The sequence below is a fragment of the Clarias gariepinus genome, chromosome 18, assembly GCF_024256425.1.
Source record: "Clarias gariepinus isolate MV-2021 ecotype Netherlands chromosome 18, CGAR_prim_01v2, whole genome shotgun sequence".
NCBI classification, from domain to species: domain Eukaryota; kingdom Metazoa; phylum Chordata; class Actinopteri; order Siluriformes; family Clariidae; genus Clarias; species Clarias gariepinus.
Window position 1 is genome coordinate 8,064,180 of NC_071117.1, and position 18,404 is coordinate 8,082,583.

Consider the following 18,404-nt stretch of genomic DNA (forward strand, 5'->3'; position numbering starts at 1 on the left):
TTTTTTTTTATCTGGGGTGGAGCTAACTTGCGCTGCATGCGAATTCTGCCTCATTCTAACTCGTCTAGAATTCATCGGCTAGCTAGCAGGACCTTCATGAGCGCACCCAGTGATTGTCCAAATTTCGAGTTTGATTGTAGGTAACTTCCTGTCCCTGAAAGTGCAAATTTTAGTTGTCAGTTGAATAAATGTGAAGCCTAACCTAGTGTGTAATGTTTTTCATGAGAATTCAGATACAAATTTTACTTTCCCAACGTATGGTTTAACCTGCAGATGTTATATCAGCCCCACCCCCTCACAAATCTTTGGCTCCGCCTTGCTACCTCATCCCCTCAGAAAACTTGTTTTAAGATATTAGATTAGGTTTTGCCCCTTAAAATGTTACAGTAGTAACTCATTTTAGTTAGAACTTTTAAGAACTTGAGCCAGAACATGAACGCGTACAGTCACGGTTTATGACTACAGTTACACATTCACGCATCCAACAGAAATTCGCTCATTAAAGAATGCCTAAGTGTCACTCTGAGAAAACATACGATGAAAATCCCTAATTATGCAGGTAGCATGATCGTTTATCAGGAAAGTGTTCGTGGGTCACTCTGGGTTTTAGTGGGACAATCACAAACCGCATGTTTTTCTTCTCTTTCTCACAAAAACTAAATTCCTCAGCATGGACGAGCTTCTGCAAGCAAGATCACTAGCAAGAAAAGCTCCAGGATTCATGCTGTAGTTGTAGACTTGCTAATAACATTTAAACAGCACCCCCTATAGTACTGGAGGATATCTCTTACAGACGTATGTTTACAAAGGTGGTTTATTACAGACGTTGGCTCGGCAAGCTGAGGTATTAAAACACAAAGTTTAAACGCATAAGGTTTTGGGATTATATTTCTTTTTAACTTTTCACCCACACACTCCTATATAACAATAATATGGCAATCAGTACAAATGTGTGTATTAATGTGGTGTATTTTTGCCAGTGACCCTGTAACACTGTGTGTATCTGAGGTGATGGATTCGATGTCATATTGATATTTTACTGCAGAATGAATTTTCTGGCGAATGTCTTACAATGACTCATTAAAGTATGCAAAGCGTTAGTGTCTGTGTGTTTCTGAGCATGGTTTAATGTCATTGTGGGGACCAAGTGCACCTCACTGAAGTGTGTAAAGTGTTTGTGTGTTTCTGAATGTGGTTTAATGGCATTGTGGGGACCGAATGTACCAGAAATGTGCGGCAAAATTTGACCCTGTGTGAAGGTGATGCAACTTTTACCTAAAAACAAAAACACCACATATTTGTTTCAGGTCGCAGGGGTTAACATTAGATACCAAGTGCACTTTATTGACGTGTGTAAAGCGTTCGAGGCTGTGTTTGTGAATGCGGTTTAATGTTATTGTGGGGTCCAGATGTACCAAGGAACATGAGACAAGATTTGATCCTGTGGGGAGATGGTGCAACTTTAAAAAAACAAAAACATATTCGTTTCAGGTCGCTGGTGTTGACATTAGATTTGGATCATGTTGGAGGAAGGTCCTCATTAGTCAGCTCAAACGCGCCTCGTGTGGAGTCGGCGCGTGAAGTCGAACGTGTGCCTGCGCGCGCGCCAGTCGGTCTGTGCTAAGATGACGTGAGCGCGCACGAGAAACCCAAAAAAAAAAAAAAAACGGTGGGCGTGTCAAAAAAAAAAGAAAAGAAGGCGAGCCGTGCGTTTCCTGTCGAAATGAGCACGTGCTTCCGCGAGAGGTCCCTCTGTCAAGTCGGTGCGCGTTGTTGTCGCGTGCGTGTTACCCTTTAAATTGCACCCGCACTGCGAGGCTCTCACGGTGTTCAGGTTTGTCTTTTTGGTTTGATTGATTGATTGATTGATTGATTTTCCTTCCGGGTGCGTTTGTGTATAACAACACCGTCGTCGTCGTCCACCGGAACCTGCGCTCGTATCATGACGCTGGAGGCGATCCGGTACCGGGCCGGGTCTCTGCAGATCCTCAACCAGCTGCTGCTGCCGCGGGAGAGCGTGTATGAGGAGATCCACACCGTGCAGGACGGATATGAGGCCATCAGGAACATGAAGGTAACACAGGAGCACCGCGCCGGGTCCCCGCTCCTAATGTCCGCTCTTCATTAATCTGTTCAGTCCTTCTTGTTTTTTTTTTTTTCTTTTCTTTTTTTTTGCGGCGCGTGAGGAACGTTAGAGCGCGCGCGAGGGGCACGCAGACGCCTCTTTGTGTCAGCCGCTTTTGTTCGCGCGCGCGCACGCGCACCCTCGCGTCTCCGCTCACGCGCCGGGGAAACCTGTCTGACTTAAACGGAACTCGAATTCCCGACCGAGGTTTTTTTTTATTATTATTTAATTTTTCACAACTGACGTGTCATTGTGTGGTTCGCGCGCACGCGCGCAGATCCGGTGACCGTTCTCGGTGTTAATTAGCCGCGCTCGTGCGCCTACCGTTAATTATGGATGCTGCAGCGATAAGCCCCTCTGCGCGCCCGCGCGCCTCACCGTGTCTCGCGCTTTTTTTTTCTTTTTTTTCAGTGACGCTCAGGTCCCCCTCAGAGCTAATGTGTTGTTATTGATTAATTATTTCATTATTTTAAATCATTAAATATTGTCCTTTAACCGGGTTTCGCAGCTGTTTCTATAAAATATTTTAACCAGTTAGATGGGTAACTCCACTCTCTCACTAAAATAACGTTTTCTTTTATGTTGACATCATGTTTAAACGAGGTGGTAATGAAAGTTTCATAGGGAGTACCGACCTTCATAAGTCAGTGTGCCAAAAGACATCGTCCTTAGATATTAAATAAAACAATGAAGTTAGTTGGTGTGAGAGAAGAGGATGCAGAGGACAGGATTAGATGGAGGCAGATGATTCGCTGTGGCGACCCCTGAAAGGGACCAACCAAAAGACAAAAGATTTTGTATATAATAATACAAAATAACCCTTCTCAACAGTGTTTAAGTGGGGTTAATAAAATTATTAATATGATATAATAATTATAATACCATAGAAATATTAAAACAATAAAAATATTATTATAATATTATAATATTATTAGATGGTACTTGTAGTTAGTATTTAGTAACCCAATGAAATGATCTATCCAATGACACAAACTTCAAAGCATTTTCATAAGTCGCTCTGATTAAGAGTGTCAGTCACCAATTGTGCAGGTTCTTCCACTTAAAAAGATGAGAGAGGCCAGTAATTTAAATCATTCAAATCCACATTGTAGGGTTTTTTAAAGAAATTATTTGCAAATTATGGTGGAAAATAAGTATTTGGTCACCAACAAACAAGCAGGAGTGGTGACCAAATACTTTAAGAGGCCCCTCTGTCCTCCACTCGTTACCTGTATTAATGGCATCTGTTTTCAGTATAAAAGACACCTGTCCACAACCTCACACAGTCACACTCCAAACTCCACTTTGGCCAAGACCAAAGAGCTGTCAAAGTACACCAGAAACAAAATAATTGTAGACCTGCACCAGGCTGGGAAGACTGAATCTGCAATAGGTAAGCAGCTTGCTGTGAAGAAATCAACTATGGGAGCAATTATTATTTTAATCTTAATTAAAATAAAATAAAATGTGAATTTATATTATCTCCCTCGATCTGGGGCTCCATGCAAGATCTCACCTCATGGGGTCAAAAATATCACAAGAGCTGTGAGCAAAAATCCCAGAACCACATGGGGGGACCTAGTGAATGACCTGCAGAGAGCTGGGACCAAAGTAACAAAGGCTACCATCAGTAACACACTGTGCCACCAGGGACTCAAATACTGCAGTGCCAGACGTGTCCACATGTCCAGGCCCGTCTGAAGTTTGTTAGAGAGCATTTGGATGATCCAGAAGAAGATTGGGAGAATGTCATATGGTCAGATGAAACCAAAATAGAACTTTTTGGTAAAAACTCAACTTATCGTGTTTGGAGGAAAAAGAATGCTGAGTTGCATTCAAAGATCACCATAGCTACTGTGAAGCATGGGGGTGGAAACATCATGCTCTGGGGCTGTTTTTCTGCAAAGGGACCAGGATGACTGATCCGTGTAAAGCAAAGAATAAATAGGGCCATGTATCGTGAGATTTTGAGTAAAAACCTTCTTCCATCAGCAAGGGCATTGAAGATGAAACATGGCTGGGTCTTTCAGCATGACAATGATCCCAAACACACCGCCCGGACAACGAAGGAGTGGAGCTTCGTAAGAAGCATTTCAAGGTCCTGGAGTGGCCTAGCCAGTCTCCAGATCTCAACCCCATAGAAAATCTTTGGAGGGAGTTGAAAGTCCGTGTTGCCCAGCGACAGCCCCAAAACATCACTGCTCTAGAGGAGATCTGCATGGAGGATCGGGCCAAAATAGTGTGTGAAAACCTTGTGAAGACGTAAAGAAAACATTCTAACTCTGTCATTGGCAACAAAGAGTATATAATAAAAATATTGAGATGAAATTTTGTTATTGACCAAATACTTATTTTCCACCATAATGTGCAAATAAATTCTTTAAAAATCCTACAATGTGATTTTCAGGATTTTTTTTTCTTATTTTGTCTCTCATAGTTGAGGTATACCCATAATAAAAATTACAAGCCTCTCTCATCTTTTTAAGTGGGAGAACTTGCACAATTGGTGGCTGACTAAATACTTTTCTTGCCCCACTGTAAATGTCTTATGTACATCAAAAGCTGTTGCTAATCTGACCACATTACCACGTGACTGCTTTTGTTATTACCTCATATACCACAAATTAGAACAAAGAGTGAACGTAAAATTCTGCGTAAAAACTGGCGTAGCAACACATAATCATGCGCCGTGTTGCTGCCGTTGAGTTCGTCCCCAGGCTGCTGACACGGGAGCAAAAGAAACATTGCATCAAAGCCTGTCAAGAACTTCATCAGCGTGCCGTGGAGGATCATTAGTTTTGACTGTGTCCGGGTACGACCCGAGACGAAGTAACAGTCTTCACAGTAGACGAGCTCATCATCTCTATGACTGAAAAAGGCGAGGCTGGTTTTAAGGCATCTGAGAAAGGACATACGGCAAAAAATATCAGAGCTTGTATGAAAAGCTAATATAGAAACTTTTTGGTACCTCCTTGTAGGTCATATTCTTGTTTGTCATTTCATAAATGCTCATCACTTTTCCTAGAGTGTGGCACAAAAAAAAAAAAAACACGTTGCGTCCAATGTCCCTCGGGACATGATGTCCTAAGACTGAGGAGCTTTCCGTAAATATGATGTCCTGGTGGCATCACATTTCCCTTTGCAGTGAGGAGTGATGTCATTAATAAAAGTTTGCTGTCATTATCATAGTCTGATTTTGTAAAATTACTGGATTGGTGTTGATGTAACAGTCTAGAACCCTATGAGGTGACCCGTCTTTATGACCTTTGACCCCTTAGGTGCGCGGCGCCCCTGCCATCGCCATTGTGGGCTGCCTGAGCCTGGCGGTGGAGCTTCGCGCGGGTGCCGGAGGCGATGACCCTGTGTCGTTCATCAGGGAGTCTCTGTGTCACCTGACCTCGGCGCGGCCCACCGCCGTCAATATGGGGCGAGCGGCGCGAGAGCTGATGGAGTTCACCGAGAACGAGAGCATGGAGAAGGCCGGAGAGCAGCTCAGAGAATGGTACGCTCAAATACTGTGTGTGTGTGCAGTTACAGCCATAACGTTCTGTGCTACAATTAGCTCATTATCACTTTTGTCTCAATAATGTTACTCTACCGTGTTTCTCTCTTGGCTCCACCCCCTGCAGTGTAATTGTTTGGATTGAGAAGATGCTGGAACGAGATGTGAATGATAACCGCAAGATTGGTAACTATGGCGCCCAGCACATCCTGTCCGGTGTGCCAAGAGACTCCGTCACCGTCCTCACACACTGCAACACGGGCAGCCTGGCCACCGCTGGATACGGCACCGCACTCGGTGTGTGTGTTTGTGCGTGTGCGCACATGCATATGCGTCTCTCTGTCTGCCTGTGTTTCTCTTTGTGTCAGTGTCACTTTGTCTGTCTGTGTCTTTGATTGTGTTTCTCTGACTGAGTGTTTCTTTAAGTGTCTTTCTCTGCCTGTCTGAGCGTGTGTCTCTCCGTCTGTCTGAGCGTGTGTCTCAGTGTCTCTTTCTCTCTCTCTCTCTCTCTCTCTCTCTCTCTGTCTGTCTGAGCGTGTCTGTCTGAGCGTATGTCTCTTTATCTCCGCCTGTCTGAGCGTGTCTTTTAGTGTCTCTCTCTCCGTCTGTCTGAGCGTGTGTCTCTTTATCTCCGCCTGTCTGAGCGTGTCTTTCAGTGTCTCTCTCTCTGTCTGTCTGAGCGTGTGTCTCTCTCTCTCTCTCTCTCTCTCTCTCTCTCTCTCTCAGTCTGTCTGAACGTGTGTCTCTCAGTGTCTCTCTCCGTCTGTCTAAGCGTCTGTGTCTCTCTCTCTCTCTCCCTGTCTGTCTGAGCGTCTGTCTCTGTGTGTCTCTCTCTTTCCATCTGTCTGAGCGTCTGTCTCTGTGTCTCTCTCTTTCCATCTGTCTGAGCATCTGTGTCTCTCTCTCTCCATCTGTCTGAGCGTCTGTCTCTGTCTCTCTCTTTCCATCTGTCTGAGCGTCTGTCTCTGTGTCTCTCTCTTTCCGTCTGTCTGAGCGTCTGTCTCTCTCTCTCTCTCTCTCTCTCCGTCTGTCTGAGCGTCTGTCTCTGTGTCTCTCTCTTTCCGTCTGTCTGAGCGTCTGTGTCTCTCTCTCTCTCTCTCTCTCTGTCTGTCTGAGCGTCTGTCTCTGTGTCTCTCTCTCCGTCTGTCTGAGCGTCTGTGTCTCTCTCTCTCTCTCTCTCCCCGTCTGTCTGAGCGTCTGTCTCTGTGCCTCTCTCTTTCCGTCTGTCTGAGCGTCTGTCTCTCTGTCTGTCTGTCTGTCTCTCTCTCTCTCCGTCTGTCTGTCTGTCTCTCTCTCTCTCCGTCTGTCTGAGCGTCTCTCTCTCTCGCTCTCCGTCTGTCTGAGCGTCTGTCTCTGTGTCTCTCTCGCTCTCCGTCTGTCTGAGCGTCTGTCTCTGTGTCTCTCTCTTTCCATCTGTCTGAGCGTCTGTGTCTCTCTCTTTCCGTCTGTCTGAGCGTCTGTCTCTGTCTCTCTCTCTCCATCTGTCTGAGCGTCTGTCTCTGTGTCTCTCTCTTTCCGTCTGTCTGAGCGTCTGTCTCTCTCTTTCCGTCTGTCTGAGCGTCTGTCTCTCTCTTTCCGTCTGTCTGAGCGTCTGTCTCTGTGTCTCTCTCTCTCCGTCTGTCTGAGCGTCTGTCTCTATGTCTCTCTCTCCGTCTGTCTGAGCGTCTGTGTCTCTCTCTCTCTCTCTCTCTCTCCGTCTGTCTGAGCGTCTGTCTCTGTGCCTCTCTCTTTCCGTCTGTCTGAGCGTCTGTCTCTCTGTCTGTCTGTCTCTCTCTCTCTCCGTCTGTCTGAGCGTCTCTCTCTCTCGCTCTCCGTCTGTCTGAGCGTCTGTCTCTGTGTCTCTCTCTTTCCATCTGTCTGAGCGTCTGTCTCTGTGTCTCTCTCTTTCCGTCTGTCTGAGCGTCTGTCTCTTTCTCTCTCTCTCCGTCTGTCTGAGCGTCTGTGTCTCTCTCTCTCCATCTGTCTGAGCGTCTGTCTCTGTGTCTCTCTCTTTCCATCTGTCTGAGCGTCTGTCTCTGTGTCTCTCTCTTTCCATCTGTCTGAGCGTCTGTCTCTGTGTCTCTCTCTTTCCATCTGTCTGAGCGTCTGTCTCTGTGTCTCTCTCTTTCCATCTGTCTGAGCGTCTGTCTGTGTCTCTCTCTTTCCATCTGTCTGAGCGTCTGTGTCTCTCTCTCTCTCTCTCTCCGTCTGTCTGAGCGTCTGTCTCTGTGTCTCTCTCTTTCTGTCTGTCTGAGCGTCTGTCTCTGTGTCTCTCTCTCTCTCTCTCTCTCTCTCCGTCTGTCTGAGCGTCTTTGTCTCTCCCTCTCTCTCTCTCCGTCTGTCTGAGCGTCTGTCTCTGTGCCTCTCTCTTTCCGTCTGTCTGAGCGTCTGTCTCTCTGTCTGTCTGTCTGTCTGTCTCTCTCTCTCTCCGTCTGTCTGAGCGTCTCTCTCTCTCTCTCTCGCTCTCTGTCTGTCTGAGCGTCTGTCTCTGTGTCTCTCTCTTTCCATCTGTCTGAGCGTCTGTCTCTGTGTCTCTCTCTTTCCATCTGTCTGAGCGTCTGTCTCTGTGTCTCTCTCTTTCCATCTGTCTGAGCGTCTGTCTGTGTCTCTCTCTTTCCATCTGTCTGAGCGTCTGTGTCTCTCTCTCTCTCTCTCTCCGTCTGTCTGAGCGTCTGTCTCTGTGTCTCTCTCTTTCTGTCTGTCTGAGCGTCTGTCTCTGTGTCTCTCTCTCTCTCTCTCTCTCTCTCCGTCTGTCTGAGCGTCTGTGTCTCTCCCTCTCTCTCTCTCCGTCTGTCTGAGCGTCTGTCTCTGTGCCTCTCTCTTTCCGTCTGTCTGAGCGTCTGTCTCTCTGTCTGTCTGTCTGTCTGTCTGTCTCTCTCTCTCTCCGTCTGTCTGAGCGTCTCTCTCTCTCTCTCTCGCTCTCTGTCTGTCTGAGCGTCTGTCTCTGTGTCTCTCTCTTTCCGTCTGTCTGAGCGTCTGTCTCTCTCTCTCTCCGTCTGTCTGAGCGTCTGTCTCTATGCCTCTCTCTCTCCGTCTGTCTGAGCGTCTGTCTCTGTCTGTCTGTCTGTCTGTCTCTCTCTCTCTCTCTCTCCGTCTGTCTGAGCGTCTCTCTCTCTCTCTCTCCCTCTCTCTCTCCGTCTGTCTGAGCGTCTGTCTCTCTCTCTCTCTCTCTCTCCGTCTGTCTAAGTGTCTGTCTCTCTCTCGCTCTCCGTCCTTTTATCTAAACGTCTGTCTCTCTCTGTCTGAGCTTGTGTCTCTCATTAACTCTCCGAGTGTTTTTCGCTGTTCTCTGTCTGTATGTGTCTTTCTCTTTCTCTCTGTCTCGGTCTGAATGTATGTCTGTCTGAGCGTCTGTCTCTGTCTGTCTGTCTGTCTCTCTCTCTCTCTCTCTCTCTCTCCGTCTGTCTGAGCGTCTCTCTCTCTCTCTCTCCCTCTCTCTCTCCGTCTGTCTGAGCGTCTGTCTCTCTCTCTCTCTCTCTCTCTCCGTCTGTCTGAGTGTCTGTCTCTCTCTCGCTCTCCGTCCTTTTATCTAAACGTCTGTCTCTCTCTGTCTGAGCTTGTGTCTCTCATTAACTCTCCGAGTGTTTTTCGCTGTTCTCTGTCTGTATGTGTCTTTCTCTTTCTCTCTGTCTCGGTCTGAATGTATGTCTGTCTGAGCGTGTGTCTTTCCGTGTCTTTTCTCTCTCTCTCTCTCTCTCTCTCTCTCTCTCTCTCTGTCTGAGCGTGACTCTCGGTATCTCTCCGAGTGTCTTTCGCTGTTCTCTGTCTGAGTGTGTCTTTAGCTTTCTCTCTGTCTCGGTCTGAATGTATGTATACGTAGAATACTGGTCATGTAATGCAGGCGATAACGTATGTGTGTGTGTAGGTGTGGTGCGGTCGCTGCACGCTCTGGGACGTCTGAAGCGAGTGTTTTGTACAGAGACGAGGCCGTATAACCAGGGCGCCAGACTCACAGCGTACGAGGCCGTGGCCGAGGGCTTCCCCGCTACACTCATCACAGACAGCATGGCCGCTCTCACCATGAGGGAGAAAGGCATCGCAGGTGTGTGTGTGTGTTTTGGTATTTCACCTTAAATCGAAATATAAAAATCAGCTGTGATTTTGGTAAAATGTACATTTTTTAAAAATAATTATATGATAATTCCATAAAGCCCCGCCTCTTTCCAACAAACTATGTGTGTGTAGCCGTCGTCGTCGGCGCAGACCGAGTCGTCGCTAACGGTGACACGGCAAACAAAGTGGGCACGTACCAGCTGGCTATTGCTGCAAAGCATCATGGGATACCGTTCTACGTGGCAGCCCCGAGTACATCATGTGACCTGAGTCTGGAGACTGGGAGAGACATCGTGATCGAGGAGAGACCGGCGGAGGAGCTCACCAGCATCAATGGGGTCCCGGTCGCTGCTCCAGGTGTGTGTGTGTGTTAGATCAAGAGAGAGATGAGTGTGAGAGGGAGCTGAAACTGCACTGAGCTGTCTTTTAATTAAACATGTTTGATGTGTGTGGGTGTGTGAGGCAGCGGTTTAATTAAAGGCAGGCTGTGAAGTAGCTGTGAGTGTGTGTGTGTGTGTGTGTGTGTGTGTGTGTGTGTGAGAGAGAGAGAGGGAGAGCTCTGGGGGAGAAGAGGCTCAGAGCAGATTGACACTGATCTGAGATCAGTCAGTGTGTGTTTTAATAAATTTAATAACCCCCCTCCACACACACACACACACACACACACACACACACACACACACACCTCAGATCTTCTTAACGGCTTCATAGCAGGATTTCTGTGTGAAAGTACCTCTCTCTGTCCCTCTCTCTCCCTCTCTCTCTCTTTCTCTCTCTGTCCCTCTCTCTATCTGTCCCTCTGTCTCTCTCTCTCCTTCACGTCTCTGCAGGTATCGACGTGTGGAACCCGGCGTTCGATGTCACTCCTCATCAGCTGATCACGGGCGGGATCATCACCGAGCTCGGTGTGTTTCTGCCGTCTGAGCTGCAGGCCGCTCTCACCGGCCGCCTCACCGCGCTGTAGAGTCCACATCGCCCCCTGCAGTGCACAGTGTGTTACTGCACCTTCATTAACGCCCTTCAGCTCACACCCTCATTCCCATTTCTTCACACAAGGGGGGGGGATCTCACCTAGGTTAAAAATACCCCCTCACACACACGCACACACACGCACACGCGCACACACACACACACACACAGGCAGGTAGAGTGACGTGAAAATTACAACACATACATTTTCGCAGTTGTACATCAACCTGTAAATCACACTCGCACCTACACACAGGCACATCACCAAACACACACACGCGCACACACACACTCTACGCTGTTTGTGTGTGTGTGAAAGAGAGAGAGATTATGCTGTAAATGCCGTTCCTTTTCCCCATACTTGCTCAGCTCCAGTCCTTACTGATCAGTGTGACACGGAGCGCGGCTTTCCCGAAGGCCAACGTGTTTTCTAATAAACGTTTTGAGAAATCACAACCTAAACTTATTTCAGTTCGGCTTTCGTCTTAAATCGTTAATTAACAGATTAGCGTAGAATCCGATTTTTAGCTCCGTAAAATAAGGGCTACATAGTGTAGTACGTGTGTACAAGCCTGGCAGCTGAAGGCAAAGACCTTTTGGCTCATCAGTTAGATATTAAAATGTTAAATTAACATTTCTTTCTTTTTTTTTTTTTTTCTTTTTTTTTTTTTTTTTTTTTTAGATACAGCGGTACCTCGGCATACAGATTTAATCTGTTCCAGAGGCGAGTTCTTGAAGCGAAATTTCATTATTGCAATCAGAAATGGTAAATGCAGATAATCAGTTCCAGCCTCCCAAAAATATTATCAATATTACAGAAGTCCAACACTATAATCATATTTTTTGCATATAAAAACAAGCAAAACATTTAGAAAAGACATGTAAATGAAGTAAAATATGAAATAAATAGACATTAAACTTCACTTAACCTTAGTTTATGATTCCTTTCGACTGCTTTAGAAACTAAACTGAAAGTGACTCCGTTTTCTTCTTGCTACCGTCCTTGATAACATTCTTGGGACCCATGCTGCAGTCTTCACTAATTCTTACACAAAATGCAAAAAAAAACATAAACTCTTTGTTTGACCTTCCACTGACGCAAACGAACAATTTCCAAAAGCCTCCCGGACATATGCGCGACTTTGCCGCTGTCCGGTTCGGTTCGGTCGCTCGTATGCTTTCTTGAGGCAAAACTTTTGTTCTTGAGGCGAAAATTGTTAAGGCTGGACAAAGGCTGAGGTACCTCTGTGTATAAAAACACATACACATGTACAGTATGTATAGTAGTTCTTACTTCGTTTAATCCACCCTAAGCCTGAAATCAACATTAATATAATGATCAATGATAAAGTAAAGTGGCTGCTGATCGCATTGGTGTTGCACTCGACCGAAAACACAGTACCAGTCAAAAGTCTGGACACAGAGGGTTTTGTTTTTCATTCCAGAACAGTACTGGTACACAAAGAAGGTTATTGTGTATTTTATGGATGGACACCTTCAGTATTATTTTATAATGTAGAAAGAAATCAAAATTATGGAAGACCATGGAGTTAGAAGGTGAGTCCACACTTTTGACTGGTAGTGTAAAAAAAAAAAAAAAAAACAAACAAAAAAACCTCATTGGGCGTGTCCTAAAACCTGACACCCATCAATCATTCTCTAGCAGTGTTATGGTTTCGGCATCAAGGCTGACACAAAACATGAACTTGTTCAGGAACTGCCGTCGTTCTCGGTTCCTCAAAGAGCCAGGATCCACAGAGCCTCGTTTTCTACCCAGCGTGTAACTGATATATTAGCACTAATAGGAAAATGTGCTTTTTTCTTTTCTTTTCTTTTTGGAAAGGATGGAATTCTGTCTCAAGACAAAACTGATTATCACTATGTTTGTTGTGTTGAAACAGTTTTCAAACCTTGTTACAATAAAATTAACTGAAAAAATATTTAGGAAATATTTTTTTTTGAAAAAGATAAAACATGTTAGTCCTCAACACAATAAGACGGTTAATGTGTGTTAACAGAACAATGAATTAGGGAATATACAGTAGGACCCTGCGAACATGGGTGCGCTTAACGACGCGTTAAAACACTTTCTTCTTTGCCTGTCGGCAAATATTAAACATCACCTTACGTTGCCCGTGAATAAATTCTTAACGCATAACAGAGATTACCCAGAATGCCATTGTAGGGATTAATTTTGTAACCTGTAATATTTTTGAACTAGTATTGCTAGCATAATAATGTAAAGTAGACCTACTGTGGCTTCTAACGGTCACGCTAACACGGTTATACTATATAAGACGAGCCGATTTTTAAGATGGTTAAACCGTACCTAAATGGACAAATAGCTAGCGGTAGTCATAGCTGGAGTGACTAAACGGTGCTATGGAGCTAGACGTTACACTATACCTCACTAGATTACCCAGAATCCTTTGTTCCTGCAGCTTCTAATTGTGTTTTTGTTAAAGTGCTACGTAAAGTCTCATTTAAAAAAACGGTGTACGTGCTAATGTTCGAGGAATCTCACAGTCCAGTCAGTGTGTACAGAACAAGAATGAAGCTAATGTTGTATGACTAGCATGCACCTATACATGGTTAAGGTACATGTGGACGCAGAGTGATGGTGAAAATCTGACGAATCAATTGAGAATATCAACATTTACCTCAGATCTGGTGAGAACTGACTAAGAAAACCCTTCATGTCACTAATAAATATATTTAGCTTTGGTGGCTAACCAGAGCACTACTTATTTTGACGTATTAAAGGGGAAAAAGATCAACGATTTGGAATATAAATTGTGCAATTTGGGACTAAATACAGTCGTGTTGAAGTTAGTGCTCTCTCTTTACAACCTTAGACAAACAACATATATATTTTTTTACCGTGCCGTCATTTATTTAACAAAAAATAAGCCAAAAATGAATAAATCGTGTGCAATACTACATACCCCTCACTCCCTCACCACACTTCAATAGCTTGTACATCCAACTTTAGCAGCAAGAAGCTGAAGTAATCACTTCCTGTATGACTCGCACATTGTTTTGGTCCACTGTTCTTTATAAAAACGCTTCAGTTCGTTGCGAAACTGTCAAAACTTCTGCCTTTACAGAGGTCTGCACACCTGCTGATGATCAATAAATAAAGAGCTGATTAAGGATCAGTAGCAACTGCAACTTACCCTCCTAAATCCTGTAAAAGCAGTAAGGGCGTTCTGGGTCCAAACACCTTTTTTTTTTTTTTTCTATTTGTATTTTTTGGTTTATTTTTGGTTAAATACTGCCACGGTAAAAAGAGTTATGTTGTTCCTGTGGTTACATTTGCGTCACAATAAGACCTGCTACAATCGGGTGATTTGTTTTTACATACACAAAAAAATGTAATTAAAAGAGGATCCACTAACTTTTACACTACAATTACAACCTTTAAAAAGAGCAAACATTACGAGGTGATTAGCATGAGGTAATCCGTTCAAATTGAGGAAATTGAAATGAATTTAAGTATTTAGTGAACGTAAGAGATGTTAAAAGTTATTTCCTTTGCCAATAAATGTGGTCATGCTAGCTCGCAACATTCGCTTGCGTTCACTTTTAGGCGAGAACCGGTAGCCAGACGAGCTCAGCGATCCTGACAGTGTCTCAGTGTTGCTGAACGTCGGATCGCTTCACTGCAACCAGCAGAAATGTTTGTCCGTGTCCCTTTACCATCGCCGTTCCTCTTTAGCGTAGCAGCAAGGAGATTGTAGGGTTCAGGAAATTACCAAAACAGTGATTAAAGTTATTATTTTTTTTTTTTTAGGGTTGCTTTCATTTTTCTCATGATTTGTTTTGGGGAAGTTCCTGGGAGGTCCGTGCTGTCCTGCATTCTCAACATTATCAAGCAATAATTTAAACCTTTGTTTGTTTCTTCTTTTTCCCTTCTATATAACAGACTCACAATGTAGCTGGCTAGTTAGTCGCTAAAAGTCATATATCTGGACAATGTGAAGGAGGAAGAAAGCAAGACGAATAAATTAGGGATATTAACATTTTCCTCAGATGAGTTCATGAATTATTAATTTTTGTAGGTTCTGCCTTTTTTTTTTTTTTTTCCTTAAAGGTCTTTTTTTTTTGTGGATGGTGTGTCTGGAAAAGAAAATGTAGCATGATGATGAATTGTATAGCTTGTATCATCACCATCATCATCTTGATCATCATCATCAGAAAACATCTGGACTAAGTTTCCTAAAAAGTGTTCAAATCAGAGAATGTGATTCCTGAGCTGACGGTTCTACATTATGTTGTGGTTTTAATGTGTTTGGATGTCTGTTTATTTTATTATTTTATTTTATTTTGTATGACAAAAGTAGAACTGTAGCAAATCTGTGACCAGCCATCTAGTGATGACTTAATTTCATTCTGTTGGAAGGTATAAGGTTTGTATATTTCATGCTCAGTATCGTTTAGTTGATTTTAATGTTGTACAGTATACATGCACACTAAGTTGCCTGGTTCTAGGTTCTCATACCTTGTAGGTACAGTATACTTATTTGGGGTGTAACGGTATGCAAAAGTCACGGTTCGATACGCACTTCAGTTTTGAAGTCATGGTTCGGTGTGTTTTCGGTACAGTGATGTGGGATAAAAAAAAAAAGTTATACAAATTTAACAAATGCACTTAAAGGTGAATACTTTTTTTTTTTTGGTGTTTTTTTTTTAAATATAGATTTTAATTTTAATTTTTTTTTAACCTAATTTGCACTATTTGCTCTGCAAAAATACCACCACACTTAAAGTGACATCAAATCAACATGTCTGCTCACAGCATGAGAAATACGAAATAACGAAAACCTGCTAGCTTCAGTCGGGTTACAGTACAAGTACAGTTTAAATTAATCAACACACACATCGGTTTGATAAATATAAAATAATGACACACACACAAAGTTCACTGTTTAAGAAAGGGAAATATACAGCACCAATAAAAAAAGAAAAGTTGGACTCACCTTCTAATTTAATGTTTTTTGTTTAGTGATGTATTTTTTTACAACCTAGAACAATGCAGAAGATTTCAAAAGTATAAAATAACAGTCAGTTGTTAGATTAATACATGAAGGTTGGCTGTTCTGGAACGGTTCTTAAAAGAACAGTATTGTGTCAAGTGCATTTACAAAACCCATCAAGCTCCATAATGAAACTGTCTCTCATGAAGACATTCCCAGGAAAGTAAGACTCATTTAGAGCCTCAGAAATCAACAATTAACAAACGGATCATGATTAACAGATCATAAGTAGCTGATGCATCTCAATATCAACTGTTCAAAGGAAAATTACATTTTTTTGATAAATGCTTTCAGTATTGTTTTATAGCATAAAAGTCTGGAATGACCACAGAGTTAAAGGTGTGTACAAACTCGTACCCCTTTGACGGTTAGGGTAGATCACTCGCAACAACCTACAAACGCTTGTGTCGAACAAGCTGAAATCAGTAATAACGTAAATCCACATAGACGTAACAGCTTTAGGGTGGGACACTGAATTGTCTTTTTGACTTGTGGACTGGTGAATCTCTGGAGTGATATTTGAACCTTGTGACATGCTGCCTGTTCCATGCATCTGAATTAACCAAATGAAAAAAAGAAAATCCCTTGCTCGGATCTGCACACTGAACCGAAGAGTCCAAATTTGAATTCGTGTACCATCACACCACTAAGACGGGTCACTTGGTCAATGTAAAATTAATGCCCGTACCCCATTAGTAGACCTGATGACGTGGCAGTCCGGTGTGTATGTATAATCTGTACGCTGTGTATCTAACGAGTTGTGGTGGTTGGTGACGGAACATGTTTAAAAGCTGTAACGGGAAGGTTTCCTCCATCTTAACGTATACATCTTCATGTTTACACCAGATACCACTCCTTACACGTCGACATGAGCCATGTGCCAATCTTCAACCGCATAATATTTTATGACGTTTGTCACTCAGTGTGTTAATTTCCCCAGGGCTCGGCGCTTCTGGGGTACTATGTGTGTTTTAAACATAAAAATGAATTTAATCCTATTTAATCTGTTTTTATCTAGTATAGAAAAAAAAATAAAATCATAGCATTTATCAGTCTGTTGAGGAAATCTGAGCTGGAATTGAAGCAGCAATGTGATTAAGATGAGCTTGAGATTGTAGTGTGATACTTTGTAAGTAAGCGATGCCAAACATCTCCACGCTCCGCGCCAGTCCGAGCGCGTCCTGGTGCCTTTTTGACCAGTTCGCTGGATGACCGCGTGGGCAAAAAAAGACCTCCCCATACCCATATTTATTCTCATTTATTATAACTGATAATCACAGCTAGGTTCTGTTTTATATAATGAAGGAGAAAAAAAATGAGGAGAGGGAAAAGAAAAAAAACATTAGATTTTTTTTATACATATGTATATGAATATGATACTGTATACAGCTTACATATAGTACAAAATGTCTCTCTTTCACTTCAATACAATAAAGGAGCAATGCATTTCTGGAGTCATTCATTTGCTTGTCAGTGATTTTTTATTTTATTTTTATTATCATAATTTAGAAAAATGCAGCACACAGTATTACAAGAACACTGGCTGTCAAAATGGGTTATACAAGGGGTGTTCAAGTCAAAGCGGGACTTTAATTGTACAGAATTATAGAACACAGAGTAAAAACTCCCTTTATTTCTCTATTTAACACATAATGTGTTTTTGGAGTGATGTCAGGACTGTACGGTGAATGTGGCAATAACTCCCAGCTGCGTCCCCATAATGTGTGCGTGGTGTTGGTGAATGAGTGTGTGTATAGTTCACACAGACAAATGTGTCTCTTCCGCAAGTCAGCAACGTCAATTTTTAAGAATCACGCGATCCACTCCCTGAATGCTCACGTGACCGACTGCAGTCCGCTCCGAGCCACCTCGACCAGGATCGCCATTCACAGACGTACAGCCTTCTTTAAAACGTTTGCGCCGCTCACGTGTTACTGCAACTCAGAGTCTCATCAGCATACCGTGCTCGAAGCTCTGTACAGGATACTTGAGTTCCTTCACCCCAACCTTAAACCCTTGTCATGTTTTCATGGAGCCGGCTTTGCCGCACACTATGATGCTGGAACCGGTTTAGCGTGTCTCCCCTTGTTCGTCTAAGTGGTTCCAGAGCTAGTTCAATGTGACTCAGTGCCGCTGTTGGGCCCTTGAGCAAGGCCCTTAGGACCCTAGTCTGCTCCAGAGGCACCATAAAATTCCACACTTCCATAAATTTTCCTTTTTAAAAAGTTCTTTCATTTTTGTGAAGCTGCTTTGAGACAATGACCATTGTTAAAAGCGCTATATAAATAAAATTGATTTAAATTGAATAATGTCTGACTCTGCATTCTCCTCAGATTTCTAACAAAAGATGGGATAAACGAAGAACCAAAGTTTTCACTTTGCAGTATATGTGTATATGAGACAAATACGTAAATGCTGAACTTCTCAAAAGTTTGCCTAAGAACACAGCCATGAATAAAGAATAAGACAAACACATTCTCCGAGAGCAACTTCTTCCAACCATCCAGGGCCAGGGGTAGCTCAGTGGTTAAGGCATTGGACTACGGTTCGGAAGATCCCAGGTTCAAACCCCACAACCACCAAGTTGCCACTGGTGGGCCCTTGAGCAAGGCCCTTAACCCTCAACTGCTCAGATGTGTAATGAGATAAAAATGTAAGTCGCTCTGGATAAGAGCGTCTGCCAAATGCCTAAATGTAAATGTAAATCCAAGAACAGATTGGTGATGAACAATGCCTTTTC

The 18,404-nt window shown here is 43.3% G+C and overlaps 1 protein-coding gene across 1 annotated transcript; it reads left to right on the forward strand.

Annotated features, from left to right (window-relative positions):
• Window positions 1–1,316: 1,316 nt before the first annotated feature.
• On the forward strand, window positions 1,317–14,196 carry mri1 (methylthioribose-1-phosphate isomerase 1). The gene is made up of 6 exons (XM_053477322.1): window positions 1,317–2,074; window positions 5,404–5,627; window positions 5,755–5,924; window positions 9,472–9,648; window positions 9,792–10,016; window positions 10,490–14,196. Exons 1-6 carry the CDS (start codon window positions 1,943–1,945, stop codon window positions 10,621–10,623), a joined length of 1,062 nt encoding a protein of 353 aa, XP_053333297.1. The 5' UTR covers window positions 1,317–1,942; the 3' UTR covers window positions 10,624–14,196.
• The last annotated feature ends 4,208 nt before the right edge of the window (window positions 14,197–18,404 follow it).